This window comes from Ostrinia nubilalis, chromosome 24 (assembly GCF_963855985.1).
Source record: "Ostrinia nubilalis chromosome 24, ilOstNubi1.1, whole genome shotgun sequence".
NCBI classification, from domain to species: domain Eukaryota; kingdom Metazoa; phylum Arthropoda; class Insecta; order Lepidoptera; family Crambidae; genus Ostrinia; species Ostrinia nubilalis.
This window is the reverse complement of record NC_087111.1, coordinates 7408207-7430821: the sequence shown is the minus strand read 5'-3', so window position 1 is coordinate 7430821 and position 22615 is coordinate 7408207. Positions and strand designations below refer to the sequence as shown.

Here is a 22615-nt window from a genome sequence, read left to right as displayed (position 1 = left end):
ATCACATCCCAAGCAATGTTAGATCTCTGTAGCAGTGTTAGGAAATTAGGCATATTGCATGAGATGCTTCGAATATTTTGAGAGACAATATTTAGAGAACATTCATTTGTTTTTATGATATTAGATGCGTCGTCAATGTCACAGTGGAGAGCTTGAGCTACTGATAAAGAGTCCAGATCTAAATGTATAGATTCTAAGTTAGGGATCATAATAAACTAGGGATAAATTGTGAAAACAGGTCGCGACTCACGCAAGACCTGGGGTGGTGGATAGTTAATTTAAGTTTCTTTAGATCTGACTCGTTGGTAGGCAAGGCTCTATAGCGAAAAAGAAATATGATGGTAAGATTGATTTGAAATGTGACTTTGACTAGTTGAAGGTTAATAAAGATTGGGGTAATTAACGGAATTCTTGTGGATAGTACGCGTAAGTATTTTTTGTGGGGTGTGTGTTCATGAGGATTTGTCTGTTTTTTGTGAAGTATATGTTTAGAGAGGTGTGTGTGTTTTGAGTGTAGTGAGTATAACGTAGTAAAACAATTAGTTCCATTAATAATAGTGAGTAATAGAATCGGAAAGAACGAGTTGAACATAGAATAATTAATAAACAACATTAAATCCAGTAACTGCGGCAACATGAAACGGCATAACAAATAAAGAGTTAAAGGTTGCAGTAATTGGATCTCTTTGCTAGGTTTATCTATGTTTGTATGATGAAGGTCTGATTTCCTGTTAGGGCACGCCGATTCGCGAACCTGTTGTTTCGCACATTGTACATATATGACTTCGTTTTTTGTAGTTGTTGAGCTTCCGATTGAGTCGTTACTTGTAATAATTTTTGGATCAGCGGTTGGTGTCTGAGGTAGTTGTGTGGCAAAAAATATCGTAGGTTTTGTTAATTTTCTTAGGTGCTGCCGTCCCAGTCTTATTTCCCTTTGGTCCACTTGTAGGGGGAGATTTTGTAGGGGATCTCTTTCTCTTGTTTTCGACGTAGGCTTTTTCTCGTTCAAGAGGTTTTGCTTTTCCACTGAATGTAACTTCGTTTTGTTTACGATTTTCTAAGACTACGAGTTTGTCATAGCGAATGAGGGCTAGGTTCCCCTTCTTCATCTCTTCCTGCTGTTTTATCTTGAGTTCTTTTCTGATATTTAATATTTCTTTAGGAAGATCTTCAGTAGCATACATGTTTTTAGGGAATTTTTTGTTGTTTTTTAAGATTACAGTTCTTCTCCAGGCCAATGTCAGTTTTAGCAGGATAGGTCGTCTTTTATCGTTTTCCTTTTTTCCCAGCCTCCGCACTTCACTGATTTCCCATTTATCAAATCCTTCAGCTTCCACATCCTTTACAACTTCGTTGAGGATGTCTAGAACCACTATAAGGAGTTCAGTATTGTTTTTCTCTGTTTCTTCTACACCGTGTATTATAACATTATTCTTCCTCACTTCCCTTTCCAGATGGTGAACTTGTTTCTGCAGTGATTCCACTTCATTTTTCAGTTTGTTGTTTTCCCCTATCAAAGGATTCAGCTTTTCATCTATGCTTGATAACAAGTTTGTGGTCAGATTGTTTGTTTGTGTTGCAAATTCTTCCTTTATTTCGTTAATTTTCATGTTAAGGTTTTCATTTATTTGTTTAAGTAAAAGTTCCAATTGGGTATCCATTTTCTACCAATCAGTTAAAATTTCAGAAGCTGGTCACACTTAATGTCCAAGGCCGTGAACTTTTTGTCGTTGTCTATGGTATTTGGTCTGTCACTGGCTGTCACTGTCAGCTGACGGAAGTTGTTTGGTGGTTAGGTTATGTTTATAGCTATGGAGATGTTTAACGTTACTTTCATTTTTCACACTTTTTCACGTTTTATCCTGAATATTTTCGTAAAATTCACGTCACCTCAGATCGTCCAAGTGTTTAACTATGAAGTTCACTGATATTAGGGATGAATCGAAAAGTTTTGGTGTCGATTTACTTTAAAACTTTGGGACGCAGGTTATAACGCACTTCACTTGTCAAACGCCGTAACCGGAAGTCTAATAACAATGTGTGACGAAGATGAAGATGTCAGAAGTAATTTTGAAAATATTATTATCTATCAATCCAGAATAAAATAAATATTGTAGAGTACAGACACGCAGCCGTGTTCAAATAGAAATCCCAGTTTTATAGAATAGGCTCGTCTAGTGTGAATAAATCTAATGTCTCCACCTTAAATTGTCATTCAATAATAATAATGCTTCAACAAAAAGACGCAAAAAGTATCAAATAAAGTAAAAAAAAAACATAAATAAGATCGCTGGAAAAACTGCAGGCAACAATGTTTCATTTCATGAAAATCATTGGTCATTTCCAGCAATGTCCTAGCCGACAGTTTAGCTGCCACAGTGAGATGCTCTCGCGTATCGCTAAAAAGTATCACTTAAAATTGTGAGGCAAATTAAAATTCGTGAATTCTGTCCCGCTTCAAGTCGGAATTTGAGACAAATAAATTTCTCTTTAATTAAGCATAATTTGTATTAACGATCTGCGAGTCAGCGGCGGAAATGTGGTCACTTCAACTTTGTAGGTTTTGACCTGATCTTTACTTTGGTTGGGCTTTATGAAATAAATGATTACATTGTACACAAGGTTTTTACTAGCGGTCGCCTGCGACTACGTAGGCGTGGATTCTGTTTTACCTTTTACCTACTTGAGGGGTTGGGGTTGAATTTAGCAAAATCCCGTCTTATTGAGCACCTACGTTGCAAAATTTGATACTCCTAGCACTTGTAGTTTCTGAGATTTCGTGATGAGTGAGATTTTATTGTAGGTACTAATAACAATGCAATGCGGTAATTAACCACCATGTACCCACCTTGAACCCTTGTAAACCCATTTGTAGTGGGTAGAGAGCCTATTTCTAGAAATTTTCGCTGTTTTTTTTTGTTTTTAAAGTCTTAGGCTGAGTAGCACCACCCAACTTTGACCTTAACTATAACGATAACCGGTGTTTTTGTATGAAGTTTGACAGATTTTTGACGTTTATCAACGTTATAATAGGTACCTAAGATGGTGCAACCCAGCCTTAGTACCTGGTATCACTGCGATCGGTAGCGATCTATTGTGATCGCCACTGTTTTCCTTACACTAAATAAGTAGGTATTATTTTATTAACTGCAATTACACTTGTCTACTATACGACTTTATGACCATGAAAATAATCATGTAATCCAACCTTATGTTCCCTTGCGAGAGCCACAACTATTTTTATTTTTCCCTCTATAATCGAGAGGAAACTACGCGTTCTGTAAAAGGCGTAGAAACCTCGTACGTCTGCGAGCTCCATATAAATGGCATTCGTAATTGCAAAGAGAACACTTTAATTGCCCGATAAGTATCTTTATTGGCTAAAAATTATATTGAGTAAAAAGCGGCGCGCCCGTACCGGGAATCGAACCGACCAATTAGCGAATGAGCGCACAGTTAGTTCACAACATTTGTAAATGGGTAGCGTCGGCAGAAGCTGGTGAATTCACAGAGTATCATTAATATTTATCTTATTAAACATCTTATTAATTTATTAGCTGTGTTAATCAGTATGTTCTATTAAAAAATATTTGTATTTTTTGACCGACATAGCTCGCAGAATTGCTAAAATCAAGTGGCAGTGGGCGGGTCACACATACATAGAGACGTTGGCCGTTGGGGCAGAAAAGTTCTCGAGTGGCGACCACGGGCTGGAAGACACAGCATGGGCAGGCCTCCTATTAGGTGAACCGACGATTTGGTAAAGGTCGCGGGAAGGACCAAACCGAAGCGCTGGACTGTACATTGTGGAAAACCTTGGGGGACGCCTTTGTCCAGCAGTGGACGTCATTTGGCTGAAACGAACGATTTTTTGAACGCCAGAATCCTCTCGAAGCGAACTTTCCATGTACTCGTATATTTTTGTCGTGATTCCGCAGGTAGGTATGTCAAGAGGTAAGACGACGACGCGTCATGTTAAATACTTAGGCTAAGTTACACCACCTAACTTTGACCGTAACTTTAACGATAACCGGTGTTAAAGTAAGATGGTGCATCCCAGCCCAGCCTTACTGTGGGATATTGAGTAGTTGTATGCAACTTTTACTGATATGCTATGTACATAACAGACAGTAGGTACATGGAATTTTGTTGCGGCTAGTCCATTCAAACAAAAGACGTCTGCTAAAAAAGGTCTCCCTTATGGATTTCTTAAACTGTGGTGCCCGCATCCAGTCGCTCGGTCAACCGACTGGGAGGTCTTACAGACTTAATACATTAAAAAAAATATTACGTTGTTTTGCTGACCATACTTTGGGTTATGGCGCGACACATTCGCGCGTCGAGGAAAGCTGCGCTTGTCCACGCTACATTGAAAGTCCGCAACAATATCATACGTGGTTTTTGTCGCGTTGACGCCATTTTGAGGTCAGCTTTTCATTCTATCGCAAGTTGAAATTATTCTTTTTAAACCGAAGGGAGAAAGACGACTTGCATCTCACCTGATAAAGGTGATGATCGTGCGAGCTTCATCCGGAATCCTCAATGACAGAGGAATTGAATAGACTACCATCATTGGGCGCGTTTGGCGGAAAAAGTGCTTGGTGGCGCTTATAAGCTAAATGGCGATCGCCCAGGGCATTCGATCCGTGGGTGATCACTAAATTGTCGCTGGAAGTCCACTTTGATCACCTGGGTGATTAAAGCCAGGTGATCAAACTGGAATAGACCTAAGCGGTAAGCGTTGTCACTGCTAATTTTAAGCGCTTTTTCCGGCAACCGCCCTCATGGTTTTGCGACAGACGTCTCTCTCTACGGCTGATGGTGGTAGTCAGCAGCTGATTTTAATCGTATAAATAGCTGACCCAGCTAACGTAGTTTTGTCCACAGGTGGGTATAGGCCTCATACAATAAACGTCATTTTTTGAAGAATCTGCCCCCCTAGACAAAACGCACTTTTTGATCGAATCGAAAATCGAATCCGTCAAAACTCCATACAAAAAAGGGGCTTTTCGACCACTTTGCGACTGGTTTGCGATTATAATTTGCACTTTGTCTAGACCCACTGTAATGATATAGAGACGCTTTAAACGACTGTCAATAATGCCGTCAAGGTAATAAATTGTAATTAGAACCTGTCAGTATGTTTGCAACATTGTCGCTGTGCTATGCCACAGGTAGAGCGTAGGATTGGACAGTTGGATAAATACCTGAACGGATAGAGTCATCTTGGTAGTACATGATATCAAGGACGTTAAAGGTGTTATGTAATTTGGCTCTTCCCTTATTCTCAGAGATTATTATTACACTTCATGTCTCCTATTAGGTACATGCATGTGTCTACCTATATCAATTGAGCTTTCGTTTGATTTGGTATTAATTAAGCTTAGGAATCATCATTGTCAAATTTATCTATAGGTATATTTAAAACTTTATTGCACATAGCATAGAAATAAGAGGCACAAAAGGCGAGCTTAATGATATGCCTTGAGGCATTCTCTCCCAGCTGACCTTGGGCAAAACAATTGGGAAAATAAAATAAATCGGGAAAAAAAAGTTTTTAATAGGAGACATTTATGAAAATGTGTTATTATTAATTCTAGCTGCAACATTTTGTTTCAAACTCAAGTAGTTGCGGTATGGCCAGCTGTCAAGTGGCAAAAACTGCTGATCAGACGACGTTTGTTTTTAATTTGATTGAAACCAACCATTGCATTGCAAAGAAAATACTTCTTCTCAGTTTACTATCTTATATGAGGCGTTGCGTACACAGGTGAAATTTTGTCACCGTGACAGTATATCTTTCTCTGTTGCACTTTTATAAATAGAAAAAGAGAGACAACGTAGTACTTGTTCTTATCTATGGAGAGACATATTGTCACGATGACAAAAGTCACTCGTGCGCGCACGCCTTAATATTATGTCAAACAAAATTCGCTGATCTGTGGGTCTAGTCAAAATGCCATCCCAAACCAATAGGAAGTTTTCACTAATGTCAGTCGCCGCGTCACCAGTAATTCGATTCGATCGGAAAATGGCAGCCAAAATGCACATTGAACTACCAACGACGCGGCGATATAAAAGTTCATTCAAAATCGAATAAAAGTTAAAAAATGTCTATGACTTTGCGATTGTTTTTACTTTTTTTAGCTTTTTTTATTTTAATTTGTTTCTTCCTTCTTTCTGCTCTCTGTTTACGTCTATGCTTTGCCGTCAAACTAACTGTCAAAACGACATCGCGATACGGATTTGTCAAAACAGATTTAGGGTGGGTTGCACCATCTTAGTTTAACTTTGTCAAACGTCTAAAATCTGTCAAACTCCATACAAAAAACACCGGTTAACGTCATAGTTACGGTCAAAGTTAGGTGGTGCAACTCACCCTATTGGTTTTCAGTCGAATCGAAGCTTATCACCGGGGTTTTAGTAATCGCAATGAAAATGGCGGGTGTTGCGATTCGATTCGATTTTGATTGAGTCTTAAATGCATGTTGGCTAAGCCTTTGTATGGGAAATTTCAAACCAGTCTTTCGATTATCGATAGGTAGGGCTTTGCGATTCGATTTTTTGCCGTTTGACTAAGCCTTTTTTGTTATCTAGACCCGCTGTGGGTCTAGTCAAAACGCACTTTAAAATCGCTAACCCATCGCAAACCAGTCGCAAACAAACAAACAAATCGCAAAAGAGGTCGATAACAAAAAAGGCTTAGTCAAACGGCAAAAAATCAAATCGTAAAGCCCTACCTATCGATAATCGAAAGACTGGATTGAAATTTCCCATACAATGGCTTAGCCAACATGCATTTAAGACTCAATCAAAATCGAATCGAATCGCAACACCCGCCATTTTCATTGCGATTACTTAAACCCCGGTGATAAGCTTCGATTATATCGAAAACCAATAGGGTGAGTTGCACCACCTAACTTTGACCGTAACTATGACGTTAACCGGTGTTTTTTGTATGGAGTTTGACAGATTTTAGACGTTTGTCAAAGTTAAACTAAGATGGTGCAACCCACCCTAAGGCTGTTTTGACAAATCCGTATCGCGATGTCGTTTTGACAGCTAATTTGACAGCGAAGCATAGACGTAAACAGAGAGCAGAAAGAAGGAAGAAAATAATTAAAAAAAAAAAAGCTAAAAAAAGTAAAAACAATCGCAAAGTCATAGACATTTTTTAACTTTTATTCGATTTTGAATGAACTTTTATGTCGCCGCGTCGTTGGTGGTTCAATGTGCATTTTGGCTGCCATTTTCCGATCGAATCGAATTACTGGTGACGCGGCGACTGACATTAGTGAAAACTTCCTATTGGTTTGCGGTGGCATTTTGACTAGACCCACTGCTTATAGTCTTTTTCACCTAAGATGATCCGTATGACACTTCAAGGTTATCCATATTACGCATACTACATATGCAGATATTTATGAAAAAATATTTGTATTTTATTAGCAATATAATAAAAAAATAATTAACTACTTGTCTTGAAATATAATATAGTAAAATCTGAGTCTATTGATTATATTTTAATTAAATACGATGTAAAAATATTTTTTATTTAATGTACGCAATGTGTGAAACGGGATAGATTTAGTGCTGGGGTATTTGTTGTATAACAAAATCGATTATTTCCGCGGTTCATTAGTCGATTGCAGTGAATACTTAGTTATTAAAAACATCACATAAATAAACTATATTATTCGATTGTTGACTTCAATAAACGCATTGAAAATAAATTAATAAATTTTAATTTAAAGAAATAGAACCAGTACTTTTTAGGAATCGTTTTTCTGAACACGAAGTCCGTGGAATTTGAATATAATCAATAAAAAATTGTTACAATAATATTTGTAATAAAAAAACCATGTTTTTTGTTAAATAATACCTATACAAAATATTTCTCTTTAAGTAGGTTTTACTAACTCATAAAAAAATCGATAGATAAATCGCTATGGTTTAGTTATGTGACATCTCTATAACTTTCAAACTCGAAACGTCATACGAATCATCTTAGCTGAAAAAGACTATAGTTGAGTGATACTTCAGATAGGTTCCTAATATAATATTTCTATCATTTTGGCTTTGCAAAACCAATCAAATTACCAGTCCAGCCCAGGAACATCTTCATACAGCCAAAAACCGATTATCGAACACCAAAAACAAATAAGCATAACTCATGGACCGCGATGGTATCAAATATTAAGAGTGGAATCGATTAATCGGAAATAATAAGCGAACGCTCGTATAATTGCTTCGCGTAAAGCATCGGTGTTGATAACTCACTCGGCTTTCGATTATCGGTTGGAATCGATTGGGAAGATTTCACTTGGTGTGGTGTTATTCGTTCAGGTACAGTTGTATGCGAAAACTGAATAAAATATTCTGTGTAGAATGCCTTAAACAATCAATGTTAGATGTTACTAGTTTTTGGAATGAATACGTCATCGTGCAAAGTATTGTATACCCAAATGAAAATAATAATGCACTTTAATGTTGTATCATGTACAGTTGTACCACAGAATACATAATAGTAGCAACAGAAATTGCACTCCTTTGTGTAGGATCAAATGCCGACATTTTAACGGTAATAATAATAATGCAAAATATCCAACGCACATGGTGCATTCGAAATCGCACCTTACTACTACGCTCACAAGAGCGCAAATTTTTTGTGTTCAGAATTGATCTACCTCGCAGCTCAAGCGTCAGGGTTTTATAAGCAAAGTAAAATAAATAATAACTAAATTTTAAGAAGCATTTATTGTATTTACGATTGGTAATCTTTAATCTAGTGGTGTTTGTATAATCGTACCATCTCTAAAGTACCTATTAATAAACTTCAGTGTTGCAATAATTCGAAATTGGACAAATAGTTTCAAAAGGTGTAGTGTCGGAAAATAGACACGGTGAAGTAAGTTAATGTTTATATTAGCTAAAATAATTTTTTTGCTACACTTTTTTGTCATAAGTATTTCAAAATTATTTAAAAAGTGTAGTTTTTTTTAATTATTTAAATTAGTACAGTTAATTATTATTCCTAAATACTACGATTTTACATTAAAGAAGGATAAAAGTGCTGTTGGAACAATAAACCTTGATTGTGACGATGATCGACCGAGCGTGTATAGAAATACGCGTGTGCTCACAGGCGCGTGGCGGTCCTGACTGATTTGCAACTTGAAGTTGTCGCGCGCTTAGGGTTTCTGCTCGAGCTTTCTCGAACTCGAGAAAACTCGAGAAATTTGGGTTCATTCGAGACGAGAAAAAAATTACAGGAGCTCGAGAATTCTCGAGTTTCGATTTTGAAGCTTTAATATTCTTGAAAGCCTATTTTCTTAGACAAAAGTAAGTTTTTAATTATTTAATAGGTCAACGTTGCTTTAAGACTGGCCTAGATTTTCCTTTTTTAACTGATTTGATTTGCACGTAATGAAACTAAGTAATAATAATGTTCACCAACGAGTATGATATTATATTTATTATGTATGTTTAACTCAGACTGATTTAAAGACTGACAAACTTGTTAACTAGACAGCTACCTTACCTAACAGACGTTAGGTTAGGTACTCGTGCCTCCTCGTAAAGTTTATTCACGTCGTTATCTGTAAGAAATTGAAAAAAATATAAAAAACATTTTTTTTTGTTCTTAAAAAAAAAACTATTTATCGTAATTTTGCTATTTGGACTTGTGTTCTTTAGAAAACAAGTGATTCAATTGTAGCTCCAGATTTTTATTGTTATTTATCCTTAAAGTACACGAGACTTAATGACTTGTGATGATTATTAGTAAATATTAATTTTGATAGAAGATTTTATTTTTTGTTTCTTTCCTTACCAAAATAAGTGGTACTTTTCTTATATTGATTGTTGTGCATAAAAGTAGGTAATGTGCATAATATTAGATTAAAAAAACCTGTGTTTTTATCAAATTTCAACCGATTTCAACAGTTTTCATTAAAAGACTCGAGACCCGAGAAAACTCGAGACTTTGGCCTCGAGAATTCTCGAAACTCGAGAAAAAAAATAAGTCGAGAAATCAGAAACCCTACCGCGCTGTAGGTAATTATCTCGGCCGGCATAGGCGAGTGACGGAAGCCTGGTTGTACACTTTAACGGGACTATTCCCACCTCTCGTTCCCACCGCTGCAACTCCTGTGTAGCCAGGATCAACAAGCCCTCCAATAAAAACGCAACCAGTGAAGGTCAAGTTGGTCGCGAGGGAAAGTTAAACTGTCATTGGACCCGCAACGAAATTAATCAGAAGAACATAGGAGGAGTAAGCTAAGGTTCGACTTCCCTGCAGTGCAAAGCGAATGACAAGTGACAAAACAAAGGTAAGTAGGTAAACATTAATTAAGGGGACCTATCATGTTACGTAATTTTGCGTAAGTCCATAAAAACTATTTCATTAGTATTTATTGTTATTTATTTGTAATCGACTCGTGGAGATAATAATTACGAATTTTTAGAATGAAAACATGTGAAGCGAGTTCTTTTGTAATTAAATTTTTCATTCATAAAATTTCAAAAAAGGAACGATCGCGAAAAAGAAGAAATGAAGCAAAAAGATCGAATGTTCTCTGGTCAGCCAGTTAACCCATCGACAGCCGAGACAAAATATGTAAGACGATCTGTCCGCGCTACATGCGCTGCTGATGCTTTAATTAGCCCACAGGCTACGGCACTTAGTCTGGAGCCTCCTCTCTTAGGGCTGGCAAAGGGTTAAGATTAAAATTAGGATCTTCTTCAAAGATATTTCGTGACGTAACATCAGTTAGACTGCTTTCTATCTTTCTTTTTCTTGTTGACTGTTCATTTAAAAACAACAAAAAAATCATGAAATATCATAGAATGCAGTGCATACTGCATATGGCACTTCATTATCATAGTCAAACTCACTTTTATTCTGCAAAAATTAAAAAAAAAATGTATGAAACTAATGTCTCTACTCACAAGAGTAGAGAAGTTTCTGTAGTGTATGTAGGTAGTTTAAGATAACTAGTTGTCAGTTAAAAAGTGTAAGACCCGAAATGTAACGCCAGTCTAAAATAAACCGTGCACACAATAGACGTGTTTCCTTTCTCTCGTATACTTCAGTGGCGAACGAGGATTTTAAATATTAACAATTATTATCGGTGTCGGTGCAAGATTTTGTTCTGTCGGAATGGCGTCAATCGGCAAAATCGGCGAATTTAAAGTCGACGGTGGTAATTGGACTTTGTACGTGGAGCGGTTAGAGATGTATTTAGAGGTCAACAAGGTCGACAAAACCATGTGGCGGCCAACGTTAATTGCGGTCATGGGGGACGAAACCTATGAGCTCCTGAGTAATCTAACCAGCCCAGAAAAACCGGCTCAGAAAACATACGAAGAAATAGTGAAATTATTGCGTGAACATTTACAACCGAAACCATCTGTCATGGCGGAAAGATATCGCTTTAGACAAAGGAGGCAAAAAGATGAAGAATCAGTTGCGCAGTACGTATCAGAACTGAAGAAGTTATCAAGATTTTGCGATTTTTCGGCCAGCCTAGAGGACAATTTACGAGATCAGTTCGTATGTGGATTACGCAGTGACATTATTCGACAACGCCTGTTCGCGGAGGACGATTTAAAATACCAAGGAGCGGTAAAATTGGCATCGGCATTAGAAGCGGCGGAGAGAGACGCAGCCGTGGTGGAATTTGGGAATAAGGCGGCAGGGATGTCAACGGCGGCCGAGGTGCACGCGATGAGGTCATTCTCGCGTGGGCGCGGCGGGAAAGCGGGGTGGCGCGCACCGCCACCGGCAGCGCCGGCGCACGGGGGCCCGTCGGACACGTGGCGCGGAGCGGGGTGGCGCGCGCAACCACCGGGGCCGGCGGCACGCGGAGGCCCGTCGGATGCGGCGTGCGGCGCATGTGGCGGACAAGACCATCGCCACGAAAATTGCCGTTACAAGGAATTCATCTGCAGTAGATGTCGGCGTCGCGGGCATTTGCGGCGGGTGTGCCCGGAGCGGGGTAGCCAGGGCGATTTCAAGCGAGGGATGCATCACGTAACGGAATTCACCGAGGACTCTGCCGGTGAGGACGCCGCGGATGAGCGGCTGACGCAAGCAGAAGAGGAATTATTCCAGCTGAACTTGAACGGATATAAACCGGTGAGCCTGTCTTTACTTATTGATGGACACAATATAGTGATGGAAGTCGATACGGGATCAGCCATATCGTGTATAAGTGAAATTACATACCATAAATATTTCAAGATTAATCCTATAGAACCATGTAAAACCATACTCAAGTTCTACGATGGCAGTAAGATTAAACCGTTAGGTACTATCAAACCGCAAGTTAAATATAATAATGTTTGTAAAAGATTAGAATTATTTGTAATAAAAGGAGGGACGACGTCCCTATTAGGGCGATATTGGCTTAGCGAATTAAATATCTCCATTCCACCGTTTCATAAATATCAGGTTTCGAATAACAATTGTATTAAAGACAGTAATAATAATAGTTTGTCATCGTTACTCGATAGGTATAAGGAGTTATTCTCGGAGGGACTGGGTCGGTTCACCGGGTGCAAGGCGACGCTGCGCGTGCGCTCGGGCGCGGCGCCGGTGTTCTGCCGGCCGCGCGCGCTGCCCTACGCGCTGCGGGCGCGCGTGGACGCCGAGCTGGACCAGATGCTGGCGGCGGGCGTCATCGAGCCCGTGGACCACTCGGACTGGGCCACGCCTTTAGTACCGGTGAGGAAGGCGGATGGTGGACTCCGAATTTGTGCTGATTACAAAATAACATTAAATCCAGTTTTGTTGGTTGATAGGTTCCCCTTACCGCGTATCGAGGACCTCCTGGTTGGTCTCAAAGGGGCGAAAATGTTTTCCAAAATTGACCTCTCCCAAGCCTACAATCAGGTTGAGTTAGATAGCTCGAATGAACTCACTGTAATCAACACACACAGGGGGCTATTCAAATACAATAGGCTAGTTTATGGCTTATCTTCAAGCCCGGGAATTTTTCAGCGCATTATGTATAACCTTCTAGGAGATATTCCGAACGTAGAAATATTTTTAGATGACGTAATAATTGCGACAGGGGGAGGGGACAGGGAACATTTGGCTACTCTGAGTAAAGTACTTCAAAGGTTACATAGTCATGGAATGAGGTTAAAAAGAAGTAAATGCTCATTCATGGTAGATGAGGTTAAATACTTGGGATACTTAATTTCAAAAGAGGGAATAAAAGTAGATCCTGAAAAAGTAGAAGCTATTAAAAAAATCCCTCGTCCCCGAGATGTTTCAGAATTACGATCCTTTTTAGGTTTAGTTAATTTTTATGCGAAGTTCGTTAAAAATCTTAGCTTTATTCTAGCACCTCTGTACACACTACTAAAAAAAAATGTGCCATGGAGATGGAACAAAGAACAAGAAATATCATTTTTACATATTAAGTCAATTTTAAGCAGTGCTGAAGTTTTAACTCATTATGACCCGGAACAGCCTTTATATTTAACATGCGATGCAAGCGCCCGCGGCATAGGCGGCGTGCTGACGCAGCGGTCTGCGAGCACAGCTGATGGCGGGGCGGGGGGCGCGGGCGCGGGGCGGGAGCGGCCCGTTATCTATGTGTCCCGCGCGCTCACGGACGCAGAGAAAAATTATTCGCAAATAGATCGCGAGGCGCTTGCGATTGTGTTTTGTTTAGGAAAGTTGCATCAGTATTTATACGGTAGACGATTTGTTTTACGAACCGATCACAAACCCTTGGTCAGTATATTCGGCCCTAAAAATGGCATACCGCAAATGGCGGCAAGCCGGTTACAGCGTTGGGCGATTAAATTAGCGGCTTATACATACGACATAGAATTTGTTAGCTCTAAAGACAATGGAGCAGATGGCCTGTCTCGGCTCCCCGTTTCATTAAAATTACCCAATTCGAGCGATTGCTTGGAATTACCTGAACAAACTTATTTACATTTTGCGCAAAATGAGATGTTACTAGATTATAATGAGTTGAAAAAACAAACGCAGCGCGATGCTATGTTAGGTCGGGTACTCAGTTACATAAGAGACGGCTGGCCTAGTAATTCCGAGATTAAAAACTTACAACCATATTTTAATCGCAGAAATGAGATTTATGAGGAATTAGGTTGTATAATGTGGGGTCACAGGGTAGTCATACCTGAAAATTGTAGGAGTAAAGTATTATTACAATTACACGAATCCCACATGGGAATAGTAAAAACAAAAGCGACAGCTCGAAGTTACGTCTGGTGGCCGGGGATCGACGAGGCGGTGGAGGCGCTGTGCCGCGCGTGCCCGGCGTGCGCGGCGGAGGCGGACGCGCCGCCGCGCCACGCGCCCAGCCCCTGGCCCTGGCCCGCCGCTCCGTGGTCGCGGTTGCACGTAGACTTTTTGGGACCTATTTTTAATAAAACCTACCTAGTAATTATAGATGCTAAAACCAAATGGCTAGAAGTGTTCCAGGTACCGAGCACTGCGGCTACGAGTACTATTCATAAACTTTCGGAGTTATTCGCGCGATGGGGACTTCCCAAGCAGTTAGTTTCGGACAATGGGCCCCCTTTTACAAGCAAAGAATTTTCAGAATTTTTGCGAGGTTGTGGTATCGCTCATTTTTTTACTGCCCCCTATCACCCGGCTTCGAACGGTGCGGCCGAGAATGCGGTTCGCACGATTAAAAAAGTTATTAAGAAGGCGATAAGACTAAATCTCGACGTTCACTTATTTTTGAATACTTTCTTATTACACTACCGTAACACGGAACACTGCACCACAGGAGAAAGTCCTGCGGCGCTCATGTTAGGTAGACGACTCCGGACCAAATTAGATATCCTAAGACCTAACGTCGAGAACAGAGTCAGTATAGTGCAGGCGCGTCAGGCAGAGAGTAGGGGACAGCCAGGAGATAATCGAGAATTGCACGCGGGGGAGGAAGTATGGTATAGGAACTATCAAGGTACGACGCGATGGTTACCAGGGGAGGTATCGCAGAAAATAGGAGGTACCGACTATAAGGTACTAGATGGGTTAGGGAGAGAGAACCATAGACATATTGATCAGCTCAAACGTAGGTCAAGGAGTTCACTCATTTGTCCTAACTCACCCCTGTCAGATAAACAGGATGAGAACAGGCTATCTATCCCCAGTACCACTATGAATGAAGCCGGTCCAGAGGAGACGCGCCCGCCAAGCCAAGAACCAGCGGGAACCACCAGCACCACCCAACCGCCCAGCAACGAGCGCGAGCCGAGCGCCGGCGGCGCCGCGTCCGCGCCCAGCCCGCCTGCGCCCGAGCCGCCCCAGTCCCGACCGATACGACAGTGTAGGCTCAACCCTCCAAAATATAAATTGTAGTTTTTATTGTTTGTATACTTATCATTATTATTAAGGTAACTTATGCGTACGTACGTACATAGAAATGTAGTTATTTTAGTTCGTAAAAAAATGTTAATTAACGATAAATAAGGGTGAAGGATTGTAGTGTATGTAGGTAGTTTAAGATAACTAGTTGTCAGTTAAAAAGTGTAAGACCCGAAATGTAACGCCAGTCTAAAATAAACCGTGCACACAATAGACGTGTTTCCTTTCTCTCGTATACTTCAGTTTCAACTTACATTTTTATATGAAATCGTTTTACAGTGTAAACTATGGTACTACTACTAAAATAGTGACTGAGTTTCTTGCGCTGTTTCTTCTCAGCACTGGCCCAGAGTTCTGCCCAAAGTTCTTTTTAAAAGCCTACTCGCATAAATAAATGACTTTTATGAGTATTTTTATAAGCAGTCTGACATTATGTAAAGAAACTGCTGTTATGTTTCAGTACTACATTACATTAGGTACTCGTATCTACGTCCTAAGCCTTTTCACTTATCCGCCATATCTTACAATTTCCTTATTTTCGTCTAATTTTCGTTCTATTGACCATAACGGCCATGGCCATGGCCATAACGTAGCCAGCCCTATGGTGCAAGCTTGGTTAGTTACTGTTAAGGGGCCATGAAAATTGTTTTACGCCTTTCCAGTGTCGGCGGACCTCTTCATTAGCCCCGCTAAATTGAAACCTAACCGCGTCTGCAAACAGACAGTCATTTATAACTTAACTTATCGTTACACAGGGCATCGTTTTTGAACGGGTTCAATCACTTTTAGTCCGATCAATGACAGGTTGGAGTTTTTTTTGGCGGGAAAGTGAAACGTCATATTATTGTTTAGGTGTGTGTGCATTGTGACTATAAACTTACGTAGTGTGTTTTATATTTTCAAAGTGTTTAGCCTATTATAAACTTAAAATACTTAATGGTAGATTAGTAACCATCCAAGTAGGTATTCATGAACGTGCATGACGATAGGCAAAAGAACTCCACATGAGGTTTCACTAAAATGCTAAAATATCTTTAAGAAACTCAAGGGAAACCTTGTTCAAAGATGGGTATAATAATTATTGTGTGCTTTTTTAGTGAATTGTGCACTCTCAAATACAGCCTACTTATTACGTCAGGTCTCTAAAAAAAGACTAGTTAAAAGGAGACCACAAAAAGTCGGAACTACATAAGCCTGAAACAACATTCAACTATGAATCTATACTCATTCTTGAAATAAATGTTCAAATTCTAGTAATCACAGAGTTAAATCATCACTTTGAATCAAGCAGTTATAAGATTAAAATGTTACAACAAAAATTTAACTTTCCCACGCAACTCAAGTTTATTTCTTGCATCGAAGGTTGCTGTAGGAATTTATTGAATATCGCGAAAGCTAATAAACTTTCGCGTTCACTAATACTTGACATATTGTGACTCTGACTATTAAATAGCGAAGAAAACAGCTAGATGTTTCTAATAAATAAATAAATAAATATCCTTGGACATTCACACTGCGCTTCTAGTCCCAAACTAAGCAAAGCTTGTACTATGGGTACTAGATAACGGATTTAAATATACTTAAATACTTTTTTTTTGTAAATATATACTTATTATACATAGAAAACACCCAGTCCAATACAAACAAATATGTTCATGCACACAAATGTTTGTACAGTGCGGGAATCGAACCCGCTACCTCCGGGTAATAGTAGTCCGTTTCGAACCACTACACCAAACGGCCGACAATATAGGCCGATAATAGAGATCTAGGTTTATTTAAAGGTACTGACATGATTTTCATAAAGGTACAGACCTGAAAGTACCTTCATAATACAAGCTTGCAGCTTAAATAACGCACGGTATCAAGATGGTAGGATAGAAGAAGTTACAAAGGTGGTCTCCAGTTGCTTTTGGTCTAGTCTACATCTATAATAACTAAACTGATTCTTGTCATAGTAAGACCGCAAAATAGGCTCCGTAACTACTGAGCCAATTAGAAAAATTCTTTCATTATTAGAATCCTACACTATTTCTATTGATTAAAATAATCCTTAATTATTTTTTGCCACACACCCCGTATGCTGATCCCCCTGTATAACGCGCGGTACAACGCGCGCGGATTAGTTATAGGTGGCACTCGGCCATTACGCCGCCGCGCCCACTCACAACTGAATTTAAATTGACTGCTGATCGCCCTTACTATGGACTCTCGATTGGACCGAGTAGAGTTGTTGGACTCGAATCGAAGTGGTCACTAATGACAAGCACGGGCAGTATGTACGTACAGCTAAATTATGATTCGGTCTAATCAACTTGATTGTACTTTAGGTAATATTAATGTTTTCATTAGGAAATCGGGAAATCAAAAGCTCTTTCCATTTTAGACCAAGGTCGGGGGCATATCGTTTTAAGGCTTATAAAGCTTTAGACACTTCAGACCTGGACGTTTCCAACACACGATTGGTGGAAAACTTCTTCAAAGAATATTGGTACGATGAAAGGGAAGAGCACCAGAGGTTCGAAGAAGAGTCAAAGTGCATCATGAGAGCCGGCCACAGTCTCTACATAAAAAAACAATAGAAGCATCTCCAGATGTGACTTACGAGTCCGTAGACTCCGTAGAGACTTCTATATTACAACTGATTCTAGTCTAGACTCTAGACTCTTCACTTCACTCACTCCTTGTGACTTACATAAACCTCTTTTACTCTCTTATCGACTGTTTCCTTAGTAGGGGCAAATCGTACAAGTTTCATTGGGTATTAATCGACTAAGTCGCCGGATGATTTAGGATTTAATTTCGCGTCTGCGATCCCCGATGTTATTGCCTCAATCTTAATCTGTTTGTTTTCGACGCTGCTTAATCAAGATGCTAATTCAAATGTTGTAAGCCTTGCTCATGTTTTATTGGATTTGCTTCTCTCGTATGAGAACTCACCTTTGGACAAACCAAATTATTTTCTCTTGTACAGTGCGTTGAATTTGAAACTAAAAGTTAGGGAGTTAAATCAATTTCCATGTTCTGTAAAATTACCCTTTTCTACTACATAATATGGCCAACCTGTTGTATAGCTATCGATGTAATCTTTAGCCATGTTAACGATGTAAGCCATGATAACGCTTCTTTGACCATGTTGTTCAAAAGTTGAGATCCCTCAATCCGAAGGTCCTGGATTTAATGCTAAGTAAGACTTTGAAGAATCACAAAATATCCAGTTTCCATTTTGGTCAATATTTGGCTTTAATGAACCTCATTATCCCAAAAGAAATATGAAATTGGTAGGCTGGTAGACCTAGGTATACGATAATAACGATATGATACGATAAGAACATAGGAATAAGAATCGATCAATCGATTGCTATCGAATCGTACTACTTGATAATAATTTTCCCCACCAACATAATTATGAGGCTATCCTTAATCAAACCAAACCCATTAAAATGTATTAATAACAAGATGGAGCGCGGCCCCAAATTAAATTCATACTCATTAATCAAATTCTAACTTGGAACTTGTAGAACAATGATACGTTAACCCTTACCTAGATTACAATCGCGACTCAGGTGGCCCCAAGGGCCAGGAATGCCAAAAATGTAAATTAAAGGGTTAACCATATCTGTTATCGAGCTATGTAGACAGCACATCAGTCTATAAATTTTTGTTCCAAAATAGCCTTTATTTTAATGAAATAAGACTCCACCCATGTTTATCTTGACGTGCTCTCGTCTGTACAACTCATATTTGTAATTAACTTAGTTCTAATGAGTTCGGCCAAAAAACCGCCGTTAATTATGACAAATTGTTATTAGAACTTTTTTTTAGGAATTTAGGCGGGTTATTTTGTAAGTAATTATTATTTGGGCGAAGAGCGTGACTCAGAAAGTGTATTGCAGCTCGATGGATAGACCTCCTCAAGAAATAAGCTGGGAGTGCACGAATGAAAAAGTGGGAGAAAAGTACGTCCAGCGGTGGACTGGTTGAAATGATTCTGGCGCAAAGAGGTCAATGAAAGATGTGATAGAGCAGAAATAGTGGCTTTTAACAAGAATTTGGCTCTAGATTATACAAATAGTCACCTTTATTGCGAAAAGTAAAATAATTCGTTGCCTACTGTGTTGAACACTAATGAGAAAACACACGATCACATTTCGCCAACAGCACAAGAATAAACTGAACAACAATAAACTTTTATTACAATATAAATACCGAGTTTTACATAACATTCACATAAAACCGCGCGCCTTATTACGAAACTTTTATTGTTTTAACTCACAAAGTAACATGTAAAGTCGTTTACGGAAAAAAGAAACCCACTTGGTCCATAAACAGATCACGGCTCGGACGGCTGCCAATTCGCCATGCAGCACGACAAATTAAAGGAGACCCTAGAAATACTAGGGTTGACTCGTGAAAAAGGCGTCCCATCATAAAAAAGGGTAGTGGCAAGTCTCTGCTTACGCTGGTCACGTAAGTTATTCAGCCAGCCGTCATTACGAATAAACTGACCAATTACAATAAATTACTGGCCACGTATAGAAAATAAAACTGCCATTTTGGTAAGTAAATAAATAAATGAGTAATTAATGTAGGGACGTGCGCGCGCTGGCCGTCTGCCGGAATACGAATCTGAGCATTAAAAAGTATTAACATCGGTTAAGGAGCGAGTCGGTGGCCGGTTTTTATTTGTCGACGGTACCAATTAGTGCGCGTATGGCAGGAAGTGCTGCCGCCTGGCCTGCTGACGGTACGCGTCGAACTTGATGGACTACGGTTGCCACCCGTTCGGTTTTCAAAAAGGAATGTCCTCTTTTTCACCGATTCGAATTTCGAACGGTCGATTTGGGTTGTCACCGTTTTATCGGTTGGGATCTTTGATTTCTGGGTTGAGCCGTTCTCATGGTGCATCTGAATAAAAAGAAATGTGTTTTATGTTTAATTTAAGAAGGGTTAAAAAGCGTCTACATTATGTAAAAGTAAGGATTTAAGAAATTGCTGAAGCTGGTTACTAAAATTTTCATTTCTAAACTCTCCCTGTTCTGGGTTCTGTAGCAGGCTTTTAGAAAACATTTGGGATGTCTTCTCTCTGAAACACCGTCTCAATTCTGTCAAATTCTTCTTTTTGAAGTTGGTTATGAAGACATATTTCTCGTTTACTTGCTTCTAGGCACATTCTAGGATTTGTCTCTATTTTAGTTTAAAAGCTGGTGGACCTATTGCCAGCCTGAAGACTTATGGTCGTTTTTTCAGCTTAACTAGTTGAAGCTGTTATCAGATGGACGGACGATTGATAGAGATATTGTCTGCAAATTGCGCGTGTCACTGTTAATTGGATGATTCATATTTTTATTGCCATTTGTTTCTTTGGTGATGGTTATGCTTCAAGTGTTAGTAATTAGGTTTGTCTAGTATGTAAAGTTGCGGCATGTAAAATTGATACATATGTTAGCCTGTTTAAAACACCTTTATTCCTAAACGAGTCTTCTTTAAAAGACCAATTTAATCTTTCCAGATTATCAAGGTCAATCAAATCGTGATAGTAGAAAACAATGTTACCGCGCCTCATGCGACCACTTAGGCTGGGTTGCACCATCTTACTTTGGCTTTAACAAACGTCAAAAATCTGTCAAACTCCATACAAAAGCACCGGTTATTGTTATAGTTACCGTTAAAGTAAGATGGTGCAACCCAACCTTAGGATTCCACGTGTTAAGGAAAAGTACGTACTAGGTACTCCATACCCCAATGTAGAGCGTATTTTTTCGTAAAGTGAAATTTATCCAGTATTATTATTTATTTATTTCTTCTTATAATCAGCTCTTTATTTATCTTTATACAATAAAATTATTAACTCTTTACTGTATTTACACATTTAAATAAATAGTTTAGTAAAGGAGCTTATTTCATAAGTGAGTTAAACTAAAAATACAATTTGTATTTATTACTGAATCGAGTTATTTTTAGAGCGTTTCTCGATATGCATCATAAATAGCTGTTAAGTTATTTATTAAAATTGTTTTCTACAACTATAACCAGTTTGAAAATATTGCGGTTTTATACTATGCAGACACCTAGGGGAATGTCGTATAGCATATTGTAAAATATGCAATGTTTATTGCCAATTACTGGTGACAATATTGCTTCCAGATGTTATATTTATGACTATTAAAACTGTTCAACACATAGTTTCAATATTCTTCTGTGTTACGTAGGTACAAAGAAAAAAGACGAGCCTAAAAAGAAAGGATTCCTTCAGAAGGCTTAAAGCGTTTTACCCCCTTCATCTATCTTACGCGGTTTAGATTTTTTCATACAAATGTTTTTTCCCGCTAACTCCCCGTAGGAATTTCGCAATATCCTGTTGTAACTAAGCTTTAAGTTTACTAAGGGACCTGCATGCCAAATTTCAAGCGTCTAACTTAAGCGGTTTAGATTTTTCATAAAAAAGGATTTTCCCGGTAATTCCCGTTCCCGTAGGAATTTAGGGAATTCCTTTCTTAGTGCACCTCTATGGTACCTAAGCTACGTCCCTTCCAAATTTCAAGTGCCTACGTTTAGCCGTTTAGGCTGTGCGTTGATATGTCAGTGAGTCAGTCATACAAAAGGATTTTCCCGCTAATTCCAGTTCCCGTGGGAATTTTGCAATATCCTGTTGTAACTAAGCTTTAAGTTTACTAAGGTACCTGCATGCCAAATTTCAAGCGTCTAACTTACGCGGTTTAGATTTTTTCATACAAATGTTTTTTCCCGCTAACTCCCGTTCCCGTCGGAATTTCGCAATATCCTGTTGTAACTAAGCTTTAAGTTTACTAAGGTGTCTACATGCCAAATTTCAAGCGTCTAACTTAAGCGGTTTAGATTTTTCATACAAAAGGATTTTCCCGCTAATTCCCATTCCCGTGGGAATTCCTAAGTATCCTATAACCTGCCCAGGAGTATGAAGAATAATTGTACCAAGTTTCGTTAAAATCCATCAAGCAGTTTTTGTTTCTATAAGGAACATACAGACAGACAGACAGACAGACAGACAGACAGACAGACAGACAGACAAAAATTTTACTGATTGCATTTTTGGCATCAGTATCGATCACTAATCACCCCCTGATAGTTATTTTGAAAATATATTTAATGTACAGAATTGACCTCTCTACAGATTTATTATAAGTATAGATGAATGTATTGACACCACCAATCAATTGACGTACTTTTTAAAACTGTCAAAACGAGACTCCCATAGATTTTGTATGGCAA

General features: G+C 39.0%; 2 protein-coding genes across 2 annotated transcripts; both read left to right on the top strand.

The window, feature by feature from the left end:
* The first annotated feature begins 10968 nt into the window (after positions 1-10968).
* On the top strand, positions 10969-15425 carry LOC135083767 (uncharacterized). Its single transcript, XM_063978508.1, has 2 exons — positions 10969-12139; positions 12517-15425. The coding sequence occupies exons 1-2, from the start codon at positions 11162-11164 to the stop codon at positions 12520-12522; spliced, it is 984 nt and encodes a 327-aa protein (XP_063834578.1). The 5' UTR covers positions 10969-11161; the 3' UTR covers positions 12523-15425.
* On the top strand, positions 12665-15358 carry LOC135083651 (uncharacterized protein K02A2.6-like). Its single transcript, XM_063978357.1, has 3 exons — positions 12665-12835; positions 13481-13698; positions 14107-15358. Exons 1-3 carry the CDS (start codon positions 12665-12667, stop codon positions 15356-15358), a joined length of 1641 nt encoding a protein of 546 aa, XP_063834427.1.
* Positions 15426-22615: the final 7190 nt, after the last annotated feature.

Coding starts and splice junctions, on each gene's coding strand:
- LOC135083767 (XM_063978508.1), top strand. CDS start 11,162: ATGGCGTCAATCGGCAAAATCGGCGAATTTAAAGTCGACGGTGGTAAT.
- LOC135083651 (XM_063978357.1), top strand. CDS start 12,665: ATGCTGGCGGCGGGCGTCATCGAGCCCGTGGACCACTCGGACTGGGCC. Junction 12,836..13,480: donor CGCGTATCGAGGACCTCCTG/GTTGGTCTCAAA, acceptor GACCCGGAACAG/CCTTTATATTTAACATGCGA. Junction 13,699..14,106: donor TGTTTAGGAAAGTTGCATCA/GTATTTATACGG, acceptor TTTTAATCGCAG/AAATGAGATTTATGAGGAAT.